Below are 21224 nucleotides of genomic sequence, written 5' to 3'. Positions count from 1 at the left end.
CTCCTCGTCAAGGTGAGCTCGCGCAGTATCCGGTATTCGGGCCTTTAGGATTGTTACCGCCAGGCATCGGGCGAGCTAAAAAATACTGGAGACACGATAATTTGGACGCTAAACTGATGGGAGCGGTTATGGAGGGGATCAGATCGCTAGCGGAGTAAATATAGGGGATTTGATCCGACTTGGACTGGAGTAAGAGTACCGGTAGTTTGTTTCCTTTCTTTACGGAAAACATGTGGAGATCGAGTCGGACTCGGTATGAACGTATGATTGAAGTTCCCTAGAGACATGCCATACCTTACACGAGAGAGAAAGAAAGAGTTCCGTCTAATTTTGCGTTTAGGGATGGCAACCACTTCTTTTTCGTACCTGGAACATTTTCGTACTTCAATCAAACAGTTCCTATGTACGTGTTTACTATTTAGGGATGGCCACCACTTCTTTTTTCCGTAGACTTCGATTACGAAGCGGATTCGCACTAGTATAAAATAGGCCTAATGTCGCAGGCTGTAAGAGCCTTTGGTCGCGGGCGATTAGCCGGGACAACAGAGGCGCGACAAAAGGCCCAATCTTTTGTCCCGGCCCGCTTACCACCCACGACAAAAGGTTCACCACGTGGCAGTCGCGGGGCGCGCAAGGGACACCCCTTTTGTCGCGGGTGGTAACACAGCCCGCGACAAAAGACTCTCTACGTGACGCGCGCAGGACACTGCTCCTTTAGGGTTTAAGGGGTGCAGTCACCCCCTGCCACCGCCCCCTTTTATTTCATTTTTCATTTCAAAATAAATTTTCATACATTTGTACGCTACTACAAGCTGTACACGTTCATTCATTATATATAGATCGAGCAAACAAATATTCGAAGGAAAAGCCATTCGTAGATTCTCCTTACATATACATGGAGCTCATGACTAACAGGACTATAGCCCATCGTCTATTCGAACTATTACACGGGGATCATGACCAGGTCCTACATTGATTAAACAAGCCTCTTTCGTCTATCATTTCTCTCATCAGAAGTCCCGCCACTTCCTCTGCAATTCCTAGTAGGTGTTCGTGTGGTTGAAGCTTCTCCCGCATGAACTCGACCTATATAGGAAAATGAGATGAATATGATTATATCAATCTTGATAACGAAATATTGACGATAATAAATTAAAGTTGTGAATGTTATTGCTTACGTTGAATCTATTATCGTTCTTCTCAGGTTAACATGCGAATGGACTTGCAAACGTAGTATGCACATACACTAGTAGGAAAACGCTTATAGGTGGGACTTAGTTCTGTGGCGCACCACCAAAAATGCGCCACAGAAAGTTGTTTTGTGGCGCACCAGGCACGGTGCGCCACAGAAATAGCTTAATTTTGTGGCGCACCAACAATCCATGCGTCACAGAAACTTGGTGGGGCCAGCCCCAATCATTGGTTTCACTACTTCTGTGGCGCACAGGACAACGTGCGCCACAGAAATAAGACATTCTGTGGCGCACTGGTCCTGGTGCGCTACAGAATTAAGACTTTTTGTAGCGCACGTGGGATGGGTCGCCACAAAAACAACACATTTCTGTGGCGCACATGAATTCCGTGCGCCACATAAGTTTTATTGGCTCACCACGCAACTCCACCCCCCCGTGGATCGCCTTTTTTACCTCTCTATCTATATATACCTAATAATAAAGTATGAAGTGTTTCCGCGGTTAGATCCGTTATTGTGTTTTAGTCCGTCGTCCAGTATGCCTTTATACGTTCGTCCGCCCTGAGTCCTGCGATTGCACGATCGAGTGCGAGCCGTGCTCGGCTGGGTTTCCATATGTTTCGTGTGCAGCTAAGCTCCGCTACGGTCTCGATCGGCTAGCCTACATATACGTAATCTCCCCTGGCTAGCAGAGACCTTTTCTGGGTACTCGCGATCGATCAGCGCTGGGGAGCATTGGAGACGCGGCTGCTGATGATTAACGTGTAGCCCTATACTTCTGTTATTTTCTTATGCCGCTGGACCTAGATGAGATCCGCTTCCATATTCTCAAGTAGGACGTCACCCTGTAGCGTGTTTCAACAAGGAGAGGACGTGGAGTTCATCGGACTCTCGCACAGTTTCGAATCAGGCCTAGGCACTGACATCTTTCGTTCAGGTGGTCTTCTAGGAGAACGGCGAGGGCTCAGTCTTACACAGCGAGAGCCAAGGTACCTACGAGAACAAAGGCTGACTGCCTGATGCTTGGCTTGTGAAGGACCTAACTGCAGGCGTCCTCGTTCGTGTGCCGCGACATCGTCACCGGCAGCGTGCCTACTCGCAAATCGCATACAGGCTATTGTCCAAATCCATGGCTTTGGGGAGGTCGCCAATGTCAGTACCACACGGTCGTGGTTGGTAGTCTCTCTGGTCTCAAAGCGCTGCGCCGGCCGGGAGTATTAAGGCTGAACGTTCGGGCGCTGGACGTTCGGGCCAAGCTTTTGGCTCAGTCCGAGCTTTTCCTGGTTCGGCTCTGTTTTGGGCTCGGTCCATGTTAGATGCAGCCCGAGTCGAGCCTAATTTTCTGGTCCGTACGGGCTAAAAGCTCGCCCGGCTCGGTCCGAGCCAACCTGTTAGCTCGTGATTTTCTTTTTGAATTAACAGGGGGACGTGATCTGGACCTGGTTTGAGTGGTTTCTGGCCTAAAACGAAACGTGGATGGTGGAGTGGATCGATCAGGTCATCTGCCTATGCACAGCACAGGCGCTGCGCCGCCGCCACCCATGATATCGCCTCCACCGGCCGCCTAGCCCTCCCCCTTGCGCCCCATGGGAAGGGTACGTCGATTTCGAGGTTGAGGACGGCTGGAGCGGAGTGCGCAGCGAGGGCACCGTCGACTGAGTCCAGGAATGTCTTTGGCGCCGGCGCGTGACTGCCGTGGAGGACGAGCTCGGGGAGGTGGACCTATATGTGGCGCCAGCGACGGGAGAGTACGCTGGTGCGCGCGGCGGCGGGGGTCGAGCGGAGGTGCAGCAGGATGTTGTGGAGGAGGGCGTCGTGGAGGTCGATCCATCCGCACGTCGCCGGGTCGCGCCACAAGCACGTGCGTCGCCGCTAGGTCTCCTCCACTGCTACCCATGGTCCTCCACCGTGGGGCCCACATGGCAGTGACTATAGGCGTCCAGCTCGCGAGCCAGCCCGAGTTTCCGTCAAGCTCGAGCCGAGCCCATTTTTCGAGCTCGTGGAACAAACGAGCCAGCCTGAGTCGAGCCCATTTAGAGCGAGCTAAAAGCAGGCTCGGACAGAGCCTAGCCCGAGCTGGCTCGTGTCCACCTTTAGGGAGTATGCAGTTCCAACCCGAGCCTTCACATCTGCAGAGCCGGTTGCTGACAGCAAAGGATCCGCGGTCCGGCCGCTCCCTTCATCTGGAGAAGGAAAGCGTTGACGGCTTGAGAATCATCTATTTCAGAAAAGAAACACATCAGATCGGAACGGAACGTTGTAGAGTTGGGAGAAAAGCAGGGGTAAGTAATTGTGCACTAGCTTGCTTTTGGATAATAACCACACCTCTAATATAATTTTCTGCATGTCTCCGTTAGATTTGTTATTTGTCATTCAATTAAAAGGAGTTCTCAGTTCACAACAACAATGTGGATGTCTTCTTCCGACAGACCGACACAGACGATTCACACACGAGGGTTGCTACTGATTTTCTTCTGGAGGCGGTTTTATTTTAGCCTTTTTCTTATCTGTCAAAAATAGAAGCGGGCTAAAATGGGGTAAGTGTAAAGGCCCGTTAATATTTTTTGTAACGTAAAGGTAGGCTCCTAGCCTCCTACTATCCTTTTCTCTCTCCAGAAACATAGCCCCTGGTTTCTTAGAAGATAACTAGCTAGCCTCTTTCTATGTAGCAAGACATTGAAGTGATTCAGAATGGCCTCCAATGCCGGGATCATCTTGTCTAGGATTTAAAAGTTCCGCACACTCTCCTAGATTTGATTCTGAAGAGGACTGTAGGCGGTAGTGGTGTATTCATGCACAAGACATAAGTCCAGGTAACAAGAGTGCAAAGTAAGATTGTTTCCAGATGCCAAACACTAAAAAACATCCAGTGATTTGAACATATAATAATTTACTTCTATAAGTGCTGAATCATTTATCACCATCCAAACTATACTATGACCAATGATTGCAATGCAATGTCAGGTTAGAAGTATCGGCCGTCTACATAGTGTCGACATGATGGAGAGGGCCAATACTGGTGCCTGTCCTGCTCCATATTTTTCTGCTCCGAATGTCGGTATGCTCATAACTCCTTCGTGTTCCTGCTGATGGCTTCAGAATGGAAAAGACCATGGATGCAAATCAACTCCATGTGGGTATGCTCATAATTCCTTGCTGAACTTTGTATTGGTGAATTGGCCTGCTGCTTTTTCTGCTATGTATATGCTCAAATATGCTTTGGGACGATTTAGAAAGTGTGAACTGGTGGAGCACAAAACTTTGATGGATAATTATATGCCCACAATGTAGTCCATGGTAGCGTGTTGCTGCATAGTTTGATCTGTTCTCAACATACTTTGTCTACATAGGATAGAAGTACAAAGTACATAAGAAGGGTCCCTCAACAAGAAATTCCAATGGTTGGGGGTGTTTTGGACAAAATAAACCCAGGTTGTAAGGTTTTGGCAGCTGCAGATTGATGCAACTTGGAGACTCGATATTGAAGACCATCAAAATGTCAATGTATAAAAAATACATACTTTTTTAGAGTGCTCACCGAGTTAACACATAGATAGTCAAATTTACTGCTTCCATCCAATTTTGAGGAAAGATTTAGATCATGCGATTTGTTGTCAAAAAGTTTATTTTGTCACCCGTTGCAACGCACGGGCATTTATCCTAGTAAAAAATAAAAGAAATAGATAGAAATTTCAAAAAATAAAATCCTTCGAGATTCCCATGTATTATGTCATCTAGCACCACTGAAATTTAACAAACATGAATTTCAACTTTTTTTTTTTGCAAAATTGCGTTGCAAAATCATCAAACTGGTTTTCTGGTCGCATACGAACTCGAAAAAAATGTACAATATATCAAAATGTTCCCACGAAAATTCTACATCCGTATTCCCCAAAACTCCCTTGGCTCTTGACTTTGTCCCAAATTGTAAGATCATATGTTTGTTCCATAATTGTTTTGTTTCTCCGTGGTATCTGCACGTCCTGAGTTTGGAACAAAGGCAACTTCACCTTCACGCTTAACAAGGTCATTATGGACGGTGTCAGGCCAATCATACAATCTCGGAAGAAAAACCTTGTTCTGCATCCACTTGATGTTACTCTTCTTCATCGTCGTCGTCAATGTGCCGGTAAACAATGTCCTCCCCTCTAGGTCTTGTATCTTCTCCCACTCCATGGTGTGCTCGTTCAGTTTGACAATGTTGACTGGTGTCCCACGACGTCCGATAAGGACGGCCATCAGCTCGCCATGGTCGGACTTGACCAAGTAGATGTCATCGTGCTCGAATGTAAAACTTCCAGGCTTCTCGAGAATGTGGAATCCTTCATCGTGTTTTCTCTCGTCGTACACTGCTAATGCACCATCCCTATTCAGCAGGTAGAGGAAGCCGTCATGGAGAACCGGGTTACTGCAGTCCTGCGATGCCCAAGAGCATGGTCCGTCGCAATTAGAGCTCGTGTAGCTCCAATCCCCCCACACGTCGATTTCGTTGTTTCGGATGGAATGGCCGATTTCGAGCCAGCCATACCGCGAGTGGACGCCGAACATGGTTGATAACCCACAAGTATAGGGGATCGCGGCAGTCTTCGAGGGAAGTAAAACCCAAATTTATTGATTCGACACAAGGGGAGGTAAAGAATACTTATAAGCCTTAACAACTGAGTTGTCAATTCAGCTGCACCTGGAAAAGCACTAATAACAGGGGTGATGTGAAAGTAGCAGTGATATGAGAGCAGTAGTAACAGTAACACAGCAGCAATAATAGTAATATGAGAGCAATGGCACCAGAAAATAGTTGATACTACTTCCAATGACATGTAGAACGAGTATATAATGATGAGAGATGGACCGGGGTTCCCAGCGATCTACACTAGTGGTAACTCTCAATAACAAGTAACAAGTGTTGGGTGAACAAATTACAGTTGGGCAATTGATAGGAATCAAAGCATTAAGACAGAACATCAAGATCATTAATCATGTAGGCATGTTTTCCATATATAGTCATACATGCTCGCAATGAGAAACTTGTACAACATCTTTTGTCCTACCAACCGGTGGCAGCCGGGCCTCAAGGGAATCAACTGGAAATTAAGGCACTCCTTTTAATAGAGCACCGGAGCAAAGCATTAACACTCCGTGAAAACATGTGATCCTCATATCTAAGCCTTCCCCTCGAGTTGTCCCAATTTCTGTCACTTTGGGGCCTTTGGTTCCGGACATAGACATGTGCATACAACTTGTAGATACAATCTAAGCAATAAGTATAGAGCTTAAATCTAAGATCATGCCACTCGGGCCCTAGTGACAAGCATTAAGCATAACAAGATTGCAGCAACAATAACTTCACAAACTTTATAGATAGACTAATCATAATGTATCATCCATCGGATCCCAACAAACACAACACCGATTACATCAGATGGATCTCAATCATGTAAGGCAGCTCATGAGACCATTGTATTGAAGTACATGGGATAGAGAGTACCAACTAGCTACTGCTAGAACCCGTAGTCCATGGGGGAACTACTCACGGAGCATGATGGAGGCGATGGCGTCGATGGAGATGGCTTCCGGGGGCACTTCCCCATCCCGGCAGGGTGCCGGAACAGAGACTTCTGTCCCCCAAATTGAAGTTTCGCGATGGCGGCGGCGCCCCTGGAGTCTTTCTGGAGTTTCGTCAATTGGTCTCGCGTTTTTAGGTCGAAAGGGCTTAAATAGGCGAAGAGACGGAGTCGGAGGGGCGCCAGGGCTCCCTCCCCATAGGCCGGCGCGGCTAGGGTGGAGCCCGCGCGGCCCTGTCGTGTGGAGCCCCCTGGCCCATCTTTGTCTCCCCTTCGGTGTTCTGGGGTCTTCTGGGAAAAATAAGATGTTTGGCGTTGATTTTGTCCAATTCCGAGAATATTGCCCGAACAGCCTTTCTGGAACCAAAAACAGCAGAAAACAGGAACTGGCACTGTGGCATCTTGTTAATAGGTTAGTTCCGGAAAACGCATAAAATCAACATAAAGTGCAAGCAAAACATGTAAGTATTGTCATAAAACAAGCATGGAACATCAGAAATTATGGATACGTTGGAGACGTATCAAGCATCCCCAAGCTTAGTTCCTGCTCGTCCTCGAGTAGGTAAATGATAAAAAGAATAATTTCTGTAGTGACATGCTACTTACATAACCTTGATCATACTATTACAAAGCATATGAGATGAATGAAGTGACTCAAGGCAATGATCTATAGTTGCTAACAAATAGATAACATATAGCAAAACTTTTCATGAAGAGTACTTTCAAGACAAGCATCAAAAGCCTTGCACAAGTGTTAACTCATAAAGCAATAGATTCAAAGTAAAAGCATCGAAGTAACACAGAGGAAGATTAAGTTTCAGCAATTGCTTTCAACTTTCAACATGCATATCTCATGGATAATGGTCAACACAAAGTAATATGATGAATGCAAATAAGCAAGTATGTAAGAATCAATGCACAGTTGACACAAGTGTTTGCTTCTAAGATGGAAAGAAGTAGGTAAACTGACTCAACATAAAGTAAAAGAAAGGCCCTTCGCAGAGGGAAGCAGGGATTAAATCATGTGCTAGAGCTTTTTAAGTTTTGAAATCATATAGAGAGCATAAAAGTAAAGTTTTGAGAGGTGTTTGTTGTTGTCAACGAATGGTAGTGGGCACTCTAACTACCTCATCCAGACTTTCAATAGCGGCTCCCATGAAGGACGTTATCTCTACCAGCAAGGTAGATCATCCCTCTTCTCTTTTGTTTACACATGTACTTTAGTTTTATTATTTATGGATGACACTCCTCCCAACCTTTTGCTTACACAAGCCATGGCTAACCGAATCCTCGGGTGCCTTCCAACATTCACATACCATGAAGGAGTGTCTATTTGCAAAATTAAGTTGCTTACTGATGAATCAGAGCAAAACATGTGAAGAGAATTATTAATGAAGGTTAATTAATTGGGGCTGGGAACCCCATTGCCAGCTCTTTTTGCAAAATTATTGGATAAGCGGATGAAGCCACTAGTCCATTGGTGAGAGTCTGTCAAGAGTAAATGACAAGGTTGAAAGATAAAACACCACATACTTCCTCATAAGCTATAAAACATCAACACAAATTGAGAAGCATTTTGAAGGTTTAAAGGTAGCACATGAAGTATTTACTTGGAATGGCAGGAAATACCACATAGTAGGTAGATATGGTGGACACAAATGGCATAGGTTTTGTCTCAAGGTTTTGGATGCACGAGAAGCATTTCCTCTCAGTACAAGGCTTTGGGCTAGCAAGTTTATTTGAAGCAAACACAAGTATGAACCGGTACAGCAAAACTTACATAAGAACATATTGCAAGCATTATAATACTCTACACTGTCTTCCTTGTTGCTCAAACACTTTTACCAGAAAATATCTAGACCTTAAGAGAGACCAATCATGCAAACCAATTTCAACAAGCTCTACAGTAGTTCTCCACTAATAGGTTTAAACTACATGAAAAAAACTTAATCATGATCTACTTGAGAGCTCAAAACAATTGCCAAGTGTCAAATTATTCAAGATAATATGAGGCATTTTCTGTTTCCAACCAAATAACCATAAGTGATGTAGCTTCCAACTTTTATCATTGAACATTAAAAGTAAAACGAAGAACAAGTGTTCATATGAAAAAGCGGAGCGTGTCTCTCTCCCAAACAAGGATTGCTAGGATCCGATCTTATTCAAACAAAAACAAAAATAAAAGCACATAGACGCTCGAAGTAAAGCACATAAGATGTGACCGAATAAAAATATAGTTTCAATAGAAGAACCTAATAAGTTGATGAAGAAGGGGATGCCTTGGGCATCCCCAAGCTTAGACGCTTGAGTCTTCTTGAAATATGCAGGGATGAACCACGGGGGCATCCCCAAGCTTAGACTTTTCACTCTTCTTGATCATATATCATCCTCCTCTCTTGACCCTTGAAAACTTCCTTCACACCAAACTTCTCATAAACTTCATTAGAGGGGTTAGTACTCAAAAAACTTGAATTCACATTGGTCCTGTAGTGACACATTGCAAGAACTCAATAAAACATTAGCTACAGCTCTCCACGTCTAGAAAGCCTTGCTTAAAGTCCGCAAGAGACAATGCAAAAAACAGAGACAGAATCTGCCAAAACAGAACAGCCAATAAAGACGAATTTTAAAGAGGTACTTCCGTTGCTCAAATCAGAAAACTCAAAATTAACGAAAGTTGCGTACATATCTGAGGAACACGCACGTAAATTTGCATAATTTTCTGAGTTACCTACAGAGAAAACATCCCAGATTCGTGACAGATAGAAATCTGTTTCTAGCAGAAATCCAAATCTAGTATCAACCTTCGATTAGAGGCTTCACTTGGCACAACATTGCAATAAAATAAAGATAAGGAGAGGTTGCTACAGTAGTAACAACTTCCAAAACACAACAAAACAGTAGAAAAATAAACACATGGGTTATCTCCCAAGAAGTTCTTTCTTTATAGCCATTAAGATGGGCTCAGCAATTTTAATGATGCACTCGCAAGAAATAAGAGTTGAAGCAAAAGAGAGCATCAAGAAGCAAATTCAAAACACATTTAAGTCTAACCCACTTCCTATGCATAGGAATCTTGTACACAAATAAATTCATGAAGAACAAAGTGATAAGCATAAGAAGATAAAACAAGAGTAACTTCAAAATTTTAAGCATATAGAGAGGTGTTTTAGCACCATGAAAATTTCTACAACTATATTTTCCTCTCTCATAATAATTTTCAGTAGCTTCATGAACAAACTTAATAATATAACTATCACATATAGCATGCTTTTCATGATCCATAAACACATAATTTTTATCAAGCTCAAAAATAGTGCGATTAAAACTTTCAAACACACTTTTATCAATAATATAACAAGATGGTTGATCAATCTCAAGAGATATGGGACTCATAGATAATGTCAAGACCTCCCCAATCCCATTTTCATTAGTAGTACAATTAATATTATCAAGTAACATAGGACCATCATCAAGAGCTTTATCATAAACATTTGCTACGCAAAATTCTTTAGTACCATGCATTTCGACATCAGGCACAAACAAAGCATTATCATAAGATTTATCAAAGTAGCATAGATTATCATAAATAACAGTAGCATAATTATTCTCACAAGTTTTACTCATAGGTACTATTTCAAGAGAATCCACAGGAACATAACATTCATCCGCCTTTGGTAAGCATGGAGGACAATCAAATAGTGTAAGAGATAAAGAGTTACTCTCATTAGAAGGTTGGCATGGGTAGCTAATCCATTCTTCCTCATTTTGTTCATCACTCTCCTCTTCTTTTTCATCCAATGAGGTTTCAGGTTCATCGATTTCCTCCTCTTTTTCATCCAATGAGCTTTCAGGTTCATCAATTTCTTCTTCCACTGGTTCCTGCAAATTGTGAGTGCATTCTTGTGCATTAATGAGTCTCTCTTTATAATCAATGATATAAGGATTATCACTGTAGCTTTCTATGCAAAAATTAAGGATAGAAGAGACATAATCTTTAAGGTCCTTACAAACAGCACAAGTTTCATAATTCCTAGCAATGAAGGATTCTATCTCAGAGGCTCCCATAAATAAGACAAATTGTTCTACCTCTACGAACCCAAAATGAATATAGCTATTCCAATTATAGTTCTTAATTAAAACTTCCTCACTAAAGCCACATTCAAATTTAAGATGTTTAGTATCCTGTTTAGAGCAACAGTTTATATCATGGCGTTTAAGCAAGATTTTAGCAATTGTATTCAGTTTTTCTATCACATCACTCATAACTTTACCCGTTCTTGATTCTCTATAATTATTATATAATTCAATAAGCTCCAAATAGGTTGTAGGTTCTCCCATAGCAACAGTTTTTAATTTTTCGTTTTTTCAAAATTTTATGGATTTTTGGGTATATGAGGAAAATAAAACAAGACAAAAAGTAACTAGGCAAAAGTAAACTAAGCAAAATAATACTAGACAAAAGTAAACTAAGCAAAATAATACTAGACAGAAATAAACTAAACACAAGTAAACTAAACAAAACAAAATAAAATAAAATAGAGAGAAAGGTAAAGTGTACTCCCCAGGTGAACTTATGAGTAGAGCTATGCCTCCCCGGCAACGGCGCCAGAAAACAGTCTTGATAACCCACAAGTATAGGGGATCGCGGCAGTCTTCGAGGGAAGTAAAACCCAAATTTATTGATTCGACACAAGGGGAGGTAAAGAATACTTATACGCCTTAACAACTGAGTTGTCAATTCAGCTGCACCTGGAAAAGCACTAATAACAGGAGTGATGTGAAAGTAGCAGTGATATGAGAGCAGTAGTAACAGTAACACAGCAGCAGTAATAGTAATATGAGAGCAATGGCACCAGAAAATTGTTGATACTACTTCCAATGACATGTAGAACGAGTATATAATGATGAGAGATGGACCGGGGTTCCCAGCGATCTACACTAGTGGTAACTCTCCAATAACAAGTAACAAGTGTTGGGTGAACAAATTACAGTTGGGCAATTGATAGGAATCAAAGCATTAAGACAGAACATCAAGATCATTAATCATGTAGGCATGTTTTCCATATATAGTCATACGTGCTCGCAATGAGAAACTTGTACAACATCTTTTGTCCTACCAACCGGTGGCAGCCGGGCCTCAAGGGAATCTACTGGAAATTAAGGCACTCCTTTTAATAGAGCACCGGAGCAAAGCATTAACACTCCGTGAAAACATGTGATCCTCATATCTAAGCCTTCCCCTCGAGTTGTCCCAATTTCTGTCACTTTGGGGCCTTTGGTTCCGGACATAGACATGTGCATACAACTTGTAGATACAATCTAAGCAATAAGTATAGAGCTTAAATCTAAGATCATGCCACTCGGGCCCTAGTGACAAGCATTAAGCATAACAAGATTGCAGCAACAATAACTTCACAAACTTTATAGATAGACTAATCATAATGTATCATCCATCGGATCCCAACAAACACAACACCGATTACATCAGATGGATCTCAATCATGTAAGGCTGCTCATGAGACCATTGTATTGAAGTACATGGGATAGAGAGTACCAACTAGCTACTGCTAGAACCCGTAGTCCATGGGGGAACTACTCACGGAGCATGATGGAGGCGATGGCGTCGATGGAGATGGCTTCCGGGGGCACTTCCCCGTCCCGGCAGGGTGCCGGAACAGAGACTTCTGTCCCCCGAATTGGAGTTTCGCGATGGCGGCGGCGCCCCTGGAGTCTTTCTGGAGTTTCGTCAATTGGTCTCGCGTTTTTAGGTCGAAAGGGCTTAAATAGGCGAAGAGACGGAGTCGGAGGGGCGCCAGGGCTCCCTCCCCATAGGCCGGCGCGGCCTGGGTGGAGCCCGCACGGCCCTATCGTGTGGAGCCCCCCTGGCCCATCTTTGTCTCCCCTTCGGTGTTCTGGGGTCTTCCGGGAAAAATAAGATGTTTGGCGTTGATTTCGTCCAATTCCGAGAATATTGCCCGAACAGCCTTTCTGGAACCAAAAACAGCAGAAAACAGGAACTGGCACTGTGGCATCTTGTTAATAGGTTAGTTCCGGAAAACGCATAAAATCATCATAAAGTGCAAGCAAAACATGTAAGTATTGTCATAAAATAAGCATGGAACATCAGAAATTATGGATACGTTGGAGACGTATCAATGGTGCGGACACCGTCGTAGACGATGGAGTCGAACGTGGGCCGGTCGTGCTTTGGTAGTTCGAGGACGTCGCCGGAGAGAAGTTGGGCATCTAGGATTAAGTGCTACCGGCACAGCGTCCGATGTTGCGCGGTGGTGCCGATGATCCTGGCGTCAGGAATATTGAGCGTGCAGGCGGTCTCGAAGTTCTTGTGATAGTAGGGGTTGTAGTACCGCACGTTGGTGGTTCCGTCGCTGGTGGTGTTGAGGAGCAGAGGGGAGATCCACGCCGGGTAGAAGGGCGCCCGGGCACGGGCAGATTGCCATTGCCGGCACACCAATCCGAAGCTCGCGTGGCTCGACCACCGCAGATGATCTAGGATCCGGACCAGTACCTTCACCGGGAGAGATGACTAGTCATGTGACAGCGATGTCGTCGCCTCCATCTCCACGTCAAGGTGAGCTCGCGCAGTATCCACTATCCGGGCCTTTATGATTGTTACCGCCACGCACTGGGCAAGCTAAAAAATACTGGAGACACGATAATTTGGACGCTAAAACGATGGGAGCGGTTATGGAGGGGATCAGATCGCTAGCGGAGTAAATATAGGGGATTGGATCCGACTTGGACTGGAGTAAGACTACCGGTAGTTTGTTTCCTTTCTTTACGGAAAACATGTGGAGATCGAGTCGGACTCGGTATGAACGTATGATTGAAGTTCCCTAGAGACATGCCGTACCTTACAAGAGAGAGAAAGAAAGAGTTCCGTCTAATTTTGCGTTTAGGGATGGCAACCACTTCGTTTTCGTACGTGGAACATTTTCGTACTTCAGTCAAATAGTTTCTATGTACGTGTTTACTATTTAGGGATGGCCACCACTTCTTTTTTCCGTAGACTTCGATTACGAAGCGGATTCACACTAGTAGAAAATAGGCCTAATGTCGCAGGCTGTAAGAGCCTTTTGTCGCGGGCGGTTAGCCGGGACAACGGAGGCGCGACAAAAGGCCCAATCTTTTGTCCCGGCCCACTTTCCACCCACGACAAAAGGTTCACCACGTGGCAGTCGCGGGGCGCGCAGGGGACACCCCTTTTGTCGCGGATGGTAACACAGCCCGCGACAAAAGACTCTCTACGTGACGCGCGCAGGACACTGCTCCTTTAGGGTTTAAGGGGTGCAGTCACCCCCTGCCACCGCCCCCCCTTTTATTTCATTTTTTCATTTCAAAATAAATTTTCATACATTTGTACGCTACTACAAGCTGCACACGTTCATTCATTATATATAGATCGAGCAAACAAATATTCGAATGAAAAGCCATTCCTAGATTCTCCTTACATATACATGGAGCTCACGACTACCAGGACTTTAGCCCATCGTCTATTCGAACTATTACACGGGGATCATGACCAGGTCCTACATTGATCAAACAAGCCTCTTTCGTCTATCATTTCTCTCATCAGAAGTCCCGCCACTTCCTCTGCAATTCCTAGTAGGTGTTCGTGTGGTTGGAGCTTCTCCCGCATGAGCTCGACCTATATAGAAAAATGAGATGAATATGATCATATCAATCTCGGACGGAAAACCTTGTTCTGCATCCACTTGATGTTAGTCTTCTTCATCATCGTCGTCAATGTGCCGGTAAACAATGTCCTCCCCTCTAGGTCTTGTATCTTCTCCCACTCCATGGTGTGCTCGTTCAGTTTGACAATGTTGACTGGTGTCCCACGACGTCCGATAAGGACGGCCATCAGCTCGCCATGGTCGGACTTGACCAAGTAGCTGTCATCGTGCTCGAATGTAAAACTTCCAGGCTTCTCGAGAATGTTGAATCCTTCATCGTGTTTTCTCTCGTCGTACAATGCTAATGCGCCGTCCCTATTCAGCAGGTAGAGGAAGCCGTCATGGAGAACCGGGTTACTGCAGTCCTGCGATGCCCAAGAGCATGGTCCGTCGCAATCAGAGCTCGTGTAGCTCCACTCCCCCACACGTCGATTTCGTTGTTTCGGATGGAACGGCCGATTTCGAGCCAGCCATACCGCGAGTGGACGCCGAACATGGTGTGGACACCGTTGTAGACGACGGAGTCGAACATGGGCCGGTCGTGCTTTGGTAGTTCGAGGACGTCGCCAGAGAGAAGTTGGGCGTCTAGGATTAAGTGCTCCCGGCAGAGCGTCAGATGTTGCGCGGTGGCGCCGATGATCCTGGCGTCAGGAATATTGAGCGTGCAGGCGGTCTCGAAGTTCTTGTGATAGTAGGGGCTGTAGTACCGCACATTGGTGGTTCCGTCGCTGGTGGTGTTGAGGAGCAGAGGGGAGATCCAAGCCGGGTAGAAGGGCGCCCGGGCACGGGCAGATTGCCATTGCCGGCACACCAATCCGAAGCTCGGGTGGCTCGACCACCGCAGATGATCTAGGATCCGGACCAGTACCTTCACCTGGAGAGATGACCAGTCATGTGACAGCGATGTCGTCGCCTCCATCTCCTCGTCAAGGTGAGCTCGTGTAGTATCCGGTATCCGGGCCTTTATGATTGTTACCGCCAGGCAGCGGGCGAGCTAAAAAATACTGGAGACACGATAATTTGGACGCTAAACCGATGGGAGCGGTTATGGAGGGGATCAGATCACTAGCGGAGTAAATATAGGGGATTGGATCCAACTTGGACTGGAGTAAGAGTACCGGTAGTTTGTTTCCTTTCTTTACGGAAAACATGTGGAGATCGAGTCGGACTCGGTATAATCGTATGATTGAAGTTCCCTAGAGACATGCCGTACCTTACACGAGAGAGAAAGAAAGAGTTCCGTCTAATTTTGCGTTTAGGGATGGCAACCACTTCTTTTTCGTACCTGGAACATTTTCGTACTTCAATCAAACAGTTCCTATGTACGTGTTTACTATTTAGGGATGGCCACCACTTCTTTTTTCCATAGACTTCGATTACGAAGCGGATTCGCACTAGTAGAAAATAGGCGTAATGTCGCAGGCTGTAAGAGCCTTTTGTCGCGGGCGGTTAGCCGGGACAATGGAGGCGCGACAAAAGGACCAATCTTTTGTCCAGGCCCGCTTACCATCCACGACAAAAGGTTCACCACGTGGCAGTCGCGGGGCGCGCAGGGGACACCCCTTTTGTCGCGGGTGGTAACACAACCCGCGACAAAAGACTCTCTACGTGACGCGCGCAGGACACTGCTCCTTTAGGGTTTAAGGGGTGCAGTCACCCCTGCCACCGCCCCCCCCCTTTTATTTCATTTTTTCATTTCAAAATAAATTTTCATACATTTGTACGCTACTACAAGCTGTACACGTTCATTCATTCTATATAGATCGAGCAAACAAATATTCGAAGGAAAAGCCATTCGTAGATTATCCTTACATATACATGGAGCTCACGACTACCAGGACTATAGCCCAACGTCTATTCGAACTATTAAACGGGGATCATGACCAGGTCCTACATTGATTAAATAAGCCTCTTTCGTCTATCATTTCTCTCATCAGAAGTCCCGCCACTTCCTCTGCAATTCCTAGTAGGTGTTCGTGTGGTTGGAGCTTCTCCCGCATGAACTCGACCTATATAGGAAAATGAGATGAATATGATCATATCAATCTTGATAACGAAATATTGACGATACTAAATTAAAGTTGTGAATGTTATTGCTTACGTTGAATCTATTATCGTTCTTCTCAGTGGTTAACATGCGAATGGACTCGCAAACGTAGTATCCACATACACTAGTAGGAAAACGCTTATAGGCGGGACTTAGTTCTGTGGCGCACCACCAAAAATGCGCCACAGAAAGTTGTTTTGTGGCGCACCAGGCACGGTGCGCCACAGAAATAGCTTAATTTTGTGGCGCACCAACAATCCATGCGTCACAGAAACTTGGTGGGGCTAGCCCCAATCATTGGTTTCACTACTTCTGTGGCGCATAGGACCACGTGCGCCACAGAAATAAGACATTTTGTGGCGCACTGGTCCTGGTGCGCCACAGAATTAAGACTTTATGTGGCGCACGTGGGATGGGTCGCCACAAAAACAACACATTTCTGTGGCGCACATGACTTCAGTGCGCTACAGAAGTTTTTTTGGCTCACCACGCAACTCCACCCCCCTGTGGATCGCCTTTTTTACCTCTCTAAAAAATAAAAGAAATAGATAGAAATTTCAAAATATAAAATCCTTCGAGATTCCCATGTATTATGTCATCTAGCACCACTGAAATTTAACAAACATGAATTTTGACTTTTTTTTTGCAAAATTGCGTTGCAAAATCATCAAACTGGTTTTCTGGTCGCATACGAACTCGAAAAAAACGCACAATATATCAAAATGTTCCCACGAAAATTCTACATCCGAATTCCCCAAAACTCCCTTGGCTCTTGACTTTGTCCCAATTTGTAAGACCATATGTTTGTTCCATAATTGTTTTGTTTCTCCAAGGTATCTGCACGTCCTGACTTTGGAACAAAGGCAACTTCACCTTCACGCTGAACAAGGTCAACATGGACGGTGTCAGGCCAATCGTACAATCTCGGACGGAAAACCTTGTTCTGCATCCACTTGATGTTAGTCTTCTTCATCGTCGTCGTCAATGTGCCGGTAAACAATGTCCTCCCCTCTAGGTCTTGTATCTTCTCCCACTCCATGGTGTGCTCGTTCAGTTTGACAATGTTGACTGGTGTCCCACGACGTCCGATAAGGACGGCCATCAGCTCGCCATGGTCGGATTTGACCAAGTAGCTATCATCGTGCTCGAATGTAAAACTTCCAGGCTTCTCGAGAATGTTTAATCCTTTATCGTGTTTTCTCTCGTCGTACACTGCTAATGCGCCGTCCCTATTCAGCAGGTAGAGGAAGCCGTCATGGAGAACCGGGTTACTGCAGTCCTGCGATGCCCAAGAGCATGGTCCATCGCAATCAGAGCTCGTGTAGCTCCACTCCCCCCACACGTCGATTTCGTTGTTTCGGATGGAATGGCCGATTTTGAGCCAGCCATACCGCGAGTGGACGCCGAACATGGTGCGGACACCGTCGTAGACGACGGAGTCGAACGTGGGTCGGTCGTGCTTTGGTAGTTCGAGGACGTCGCCGAAGAGAAGTTGGGCGTCTAGGATTAAGTGCTCCCGGCAGAGCGTCAGATGTTGCGCGGTGGCGCCGATGATCCTGGCGCCAGGAATATTGAGCGTGCAGGCGGTCTCGAAGTTCTTGTGATAGTAGGGGCTGTAGTACCGCACGTTGGTGGTTCCGTTGCTGGTGGTGTTGAGGAGCAGAGGGGAGATCCACGCCGGGTAGAAGGGCACCCGGGCACGGGCAGATTGCCATTGCCGGCACACAATTCCAAAGCTCGGGTGGCTCGACCACCGCAGATGATCTAGGATCCGGACCAGTACCTTCACCGGGAGAGATGACCAGTCATGTAACAGCGATGTCGTCGCCTCCATCTCCTCGTCAAGGTGACCTCGCGCAGTATCCGGTATCCGGGCCTTTATGATTATTACCGCCAGGCACCGGGCGAGCTAAAAAATACTGGAGACACGATAATTTGGATGCTAAACCGATGGGAGCGGTTATGGAGGGGATCAGATCGCTAGCGGAGTAAATATAGGGGATTGGATCCGACTTGGACTAGAGTAAGAGTACCGGTAGTTTGTTTCCTTTCTTTACGGAAAACATGTGGAGATCGAGTCGGACACGGTATGAACGTATGATTGAAGTTCCCTAGAGACATGCCGTACCTTACACGAGAGAGAAAAAAAGAATTCCGTCTAATTTTGCGTTTAGGGATGGCAACCACTTCTTTTTCGTACCTGGAACATTTTCGTACTTCAATCAAACGGTTCCTATGTACGTGTTTACTATTTAGGGATGGCCACCACTTCTTTTTTCCGTAGACTTCGATTACGAAGCGGATTCGCACTAGTAGAAAATAGGCGTAATGTTGCAGGCTGTAAGAGCCTTTTGTCGCGGGCGGTTAGCCGGGACAACGGAGACGCGACAAAAGGCCCAATCTTTTGTCCAGGCCCGCTTACCACCCACGACAAAAGGTTCACCACGTGGCAGTTGCGGGGCGCGCAGGGGACACCCCTTTTGTCGTGGGTGGTAACACAGCCCGCGACAAAAGACTCTCTACGTGACGCGCGCAGGACACTGCTCCTTTAGGGTTTAAGGGGTGCAGTCACCCCTGCCACCGCCCCCCCCTTTTATTTCATTTTTTCATTTCAAAATAAATTTTCATACATTTGTACGCTACTACAAGCTGTACACGTTCATTCATTATATATAGATCGAGCAAACAAATATTCGAAGGAAAAGCCATTCGTAGATTCTCCTTACATATACATGGAGCTCACGACTACCAGGACTATAGCCCATCGTCTATTCGAACTATTACACGGGGATCATGACCAGGTCCTACATTGATTAAACAAGCCTCTTTCATCGATCATTTCTCTCATCAGAAGTCCCGCCACTTCCTCTGCAATTCCTAGTAGGTGTTCGTGTGGTTGGAGCTTCTCCCGCATGAACTCGACCTATATAGGAAAATGAGATGAATATGATTATATCAATCTTGATAATGAAATGTTGACGCTAATAAATTAAAGTTGTGAATGTTATTGCTTACGTTGAATCTTTTATCGTTCTTCTCAGTGGTTAACATGCGAATGGACTCGCAAACATAGTATCCACATACACTAGTAGGAAAACGCTTATAGGCGGGACTTAGTTCTGTGGCGCATGATACGTGTCCGACGTATCGATAATTTCTTATGTTCCATGCCACATTATTGATGTTATCTACATGTTTTATGCACACTTTATGTCATATTCGTGCATTTTCTGGAACTAACCTATTAACAAGATGCCGAAGTGCCAGTTGCTGTTTTCTGCTGTTTTTGGTTTCAGAAATCCTAGTAAGGAAATATTCTCGGAATTGGACGAAATCAAAGCCCAGGGGCCTATTTTCTCACGAAGCTTCCAGAAGTCCGAAGGAGAGACGAAGAGGGGCCACGGAGGGGCCACACCCTAGGACGGCGCGCCCCCCCCCCCCTTGGCCGCGCGGCCCTGTGGTGTGGGGCCCCCGTGCCGCCTCTTGACCTGCCCTTTCGCCTATAAAAAGTCTCCGTGACGAAAACCCCAGTACCGAGAACCACGATACGGAAAACCTTCCAGAGACGCCGCCGCCGCCGATCCCATCTCGGGGGATCCAGGAGATCGCCTCCGGCACCCTGCCGGAGAGGGGAATCATCTCCCGGAGGACTCTACGCCGCCATGGTCGCCTCCGGTGTGATGTGTGAGTAGTCTACCCTGGACTATGGGTCCATAGCAGTAGCTAGATGGTTGTCTTCTCCCCATTGTGCTATCATTGTCGGATCTTGTGAGCTGACTAACATGATCAAGATCATCTATCTGTAATTCTATATGTTGCGTTTGTTGGGATCCGATGAATAGAGAATACTTGTTATGTTGATTATCAAAGCTATGCTTATGTGTTGTTTATGATCTTGCATGCTTTCCGTTACTAGTAGATGCTCTGGCCAAGTAGATGCTTGTAACTCCAAGAGGGAGTACTTATGCTCGATAGTGGGTTCATGCCTGCATTGACACCTGGGACAAGGATGAGAAAGTTCTAAGGTTGTGTTGTGCTGTTGCCACTAGGGATAAAACATTGATGCTATGTCTAAGGATGTAGTTGTTGATTACATTACGCACCATACTTAATGCAATTGTCTGTTGCTTTGCAACTTAATACTGGAGGGGGTTCGGATGATAACCTGAAGGTGGACTTTTTAGGCATAGATGCAGTTGGATGGCGGTCTATGTACTTTGTCGTAATGCCCAATTAAATCTCACTATACTCATCATGATATGTATGTGCATGGTCATGCTCTCTTTATTTGTCAATTGCCCAACTGTAATTTGTTCACCCAACATGCTGTTCGTCTTATGGGAGAGACACCTCTAGTGAACTGTGGACCCCGGTCCAATTCTCTTTACTGAAATACAATCTACTGCAATACTGTTCTACTGTTTTCTGCAAACAATCATCTTCCACACAATACGGTTAATCCTTTGTTACAGCAAGCCGGTGAGATTGACAACCTCACTGTTTCGTTGGGGCAAAGTACTTTGGTTGTGTTGTGCAGGTTCCACGTTGGCGCCGGAATCTCTGGTGTTGCGCCGCACTACATCCCGCCGCCATAAACCTTCAACGTGCTTCTTGGCTCCTCCTGGTTCGATAAACCTTGGTTTCTTTCTGAGGGAAAACTTGCTGCTGTGCGCATCATACCTTCCTCTTGGGGTTGCCCAACGAACGTGTGAAATACACGCCAT

At 45.5% G+C, this 21224-nt stretch overlaps 1 protein-coding gene across 1 annotated transcript; it reads right to left on the bottom strand.

Moving 5' to 3' along the window:
- Nucleotides 1-17239: 17239 nt before the first annotated feature.
- LOC127303910 (uncharacterized) lies at nt 17240-18334 on the bottom strand. The gene has a single exon (XM_051334626.1). The coding sequence runs from the start codon at nt 18332-18334 to the stop codon at nt 17240-17242; it is 1095 nt and encodes a 364-aa protein (XP_051190586.1).
- Between the last annotated feature and the right edge of the window lie 2890 nt (nt 18335-21224).

Source organism: Lolium perenne, chromosome 5, assembly GCF_019359855.2.
Source record: "Lolium perenne isolate Kyuss_39 chromosome 5, Kyuss_2.0, whole genome shotgun sequence".
NCBI lineage: Eukaryota > Viridiplantae > Streptophyta > Magnoliopsida > Poales > Poaceae > Lolium > Lolium perenne.
Note: the sequence above shows the minus strand (reverse complement) of the source record. Positions and strands in the feature narration are given on the sequence as shown.

What these genes read in the sequence shown, in the direction of transcription:
- LOC127303910 (XM_051334626.1), bottom strand. Translation starts at nt 18,334, where the DNA reads ATGGAGGCGACGACATCGCTGTTACATGACTGGTCATCTCTCCCGGTG.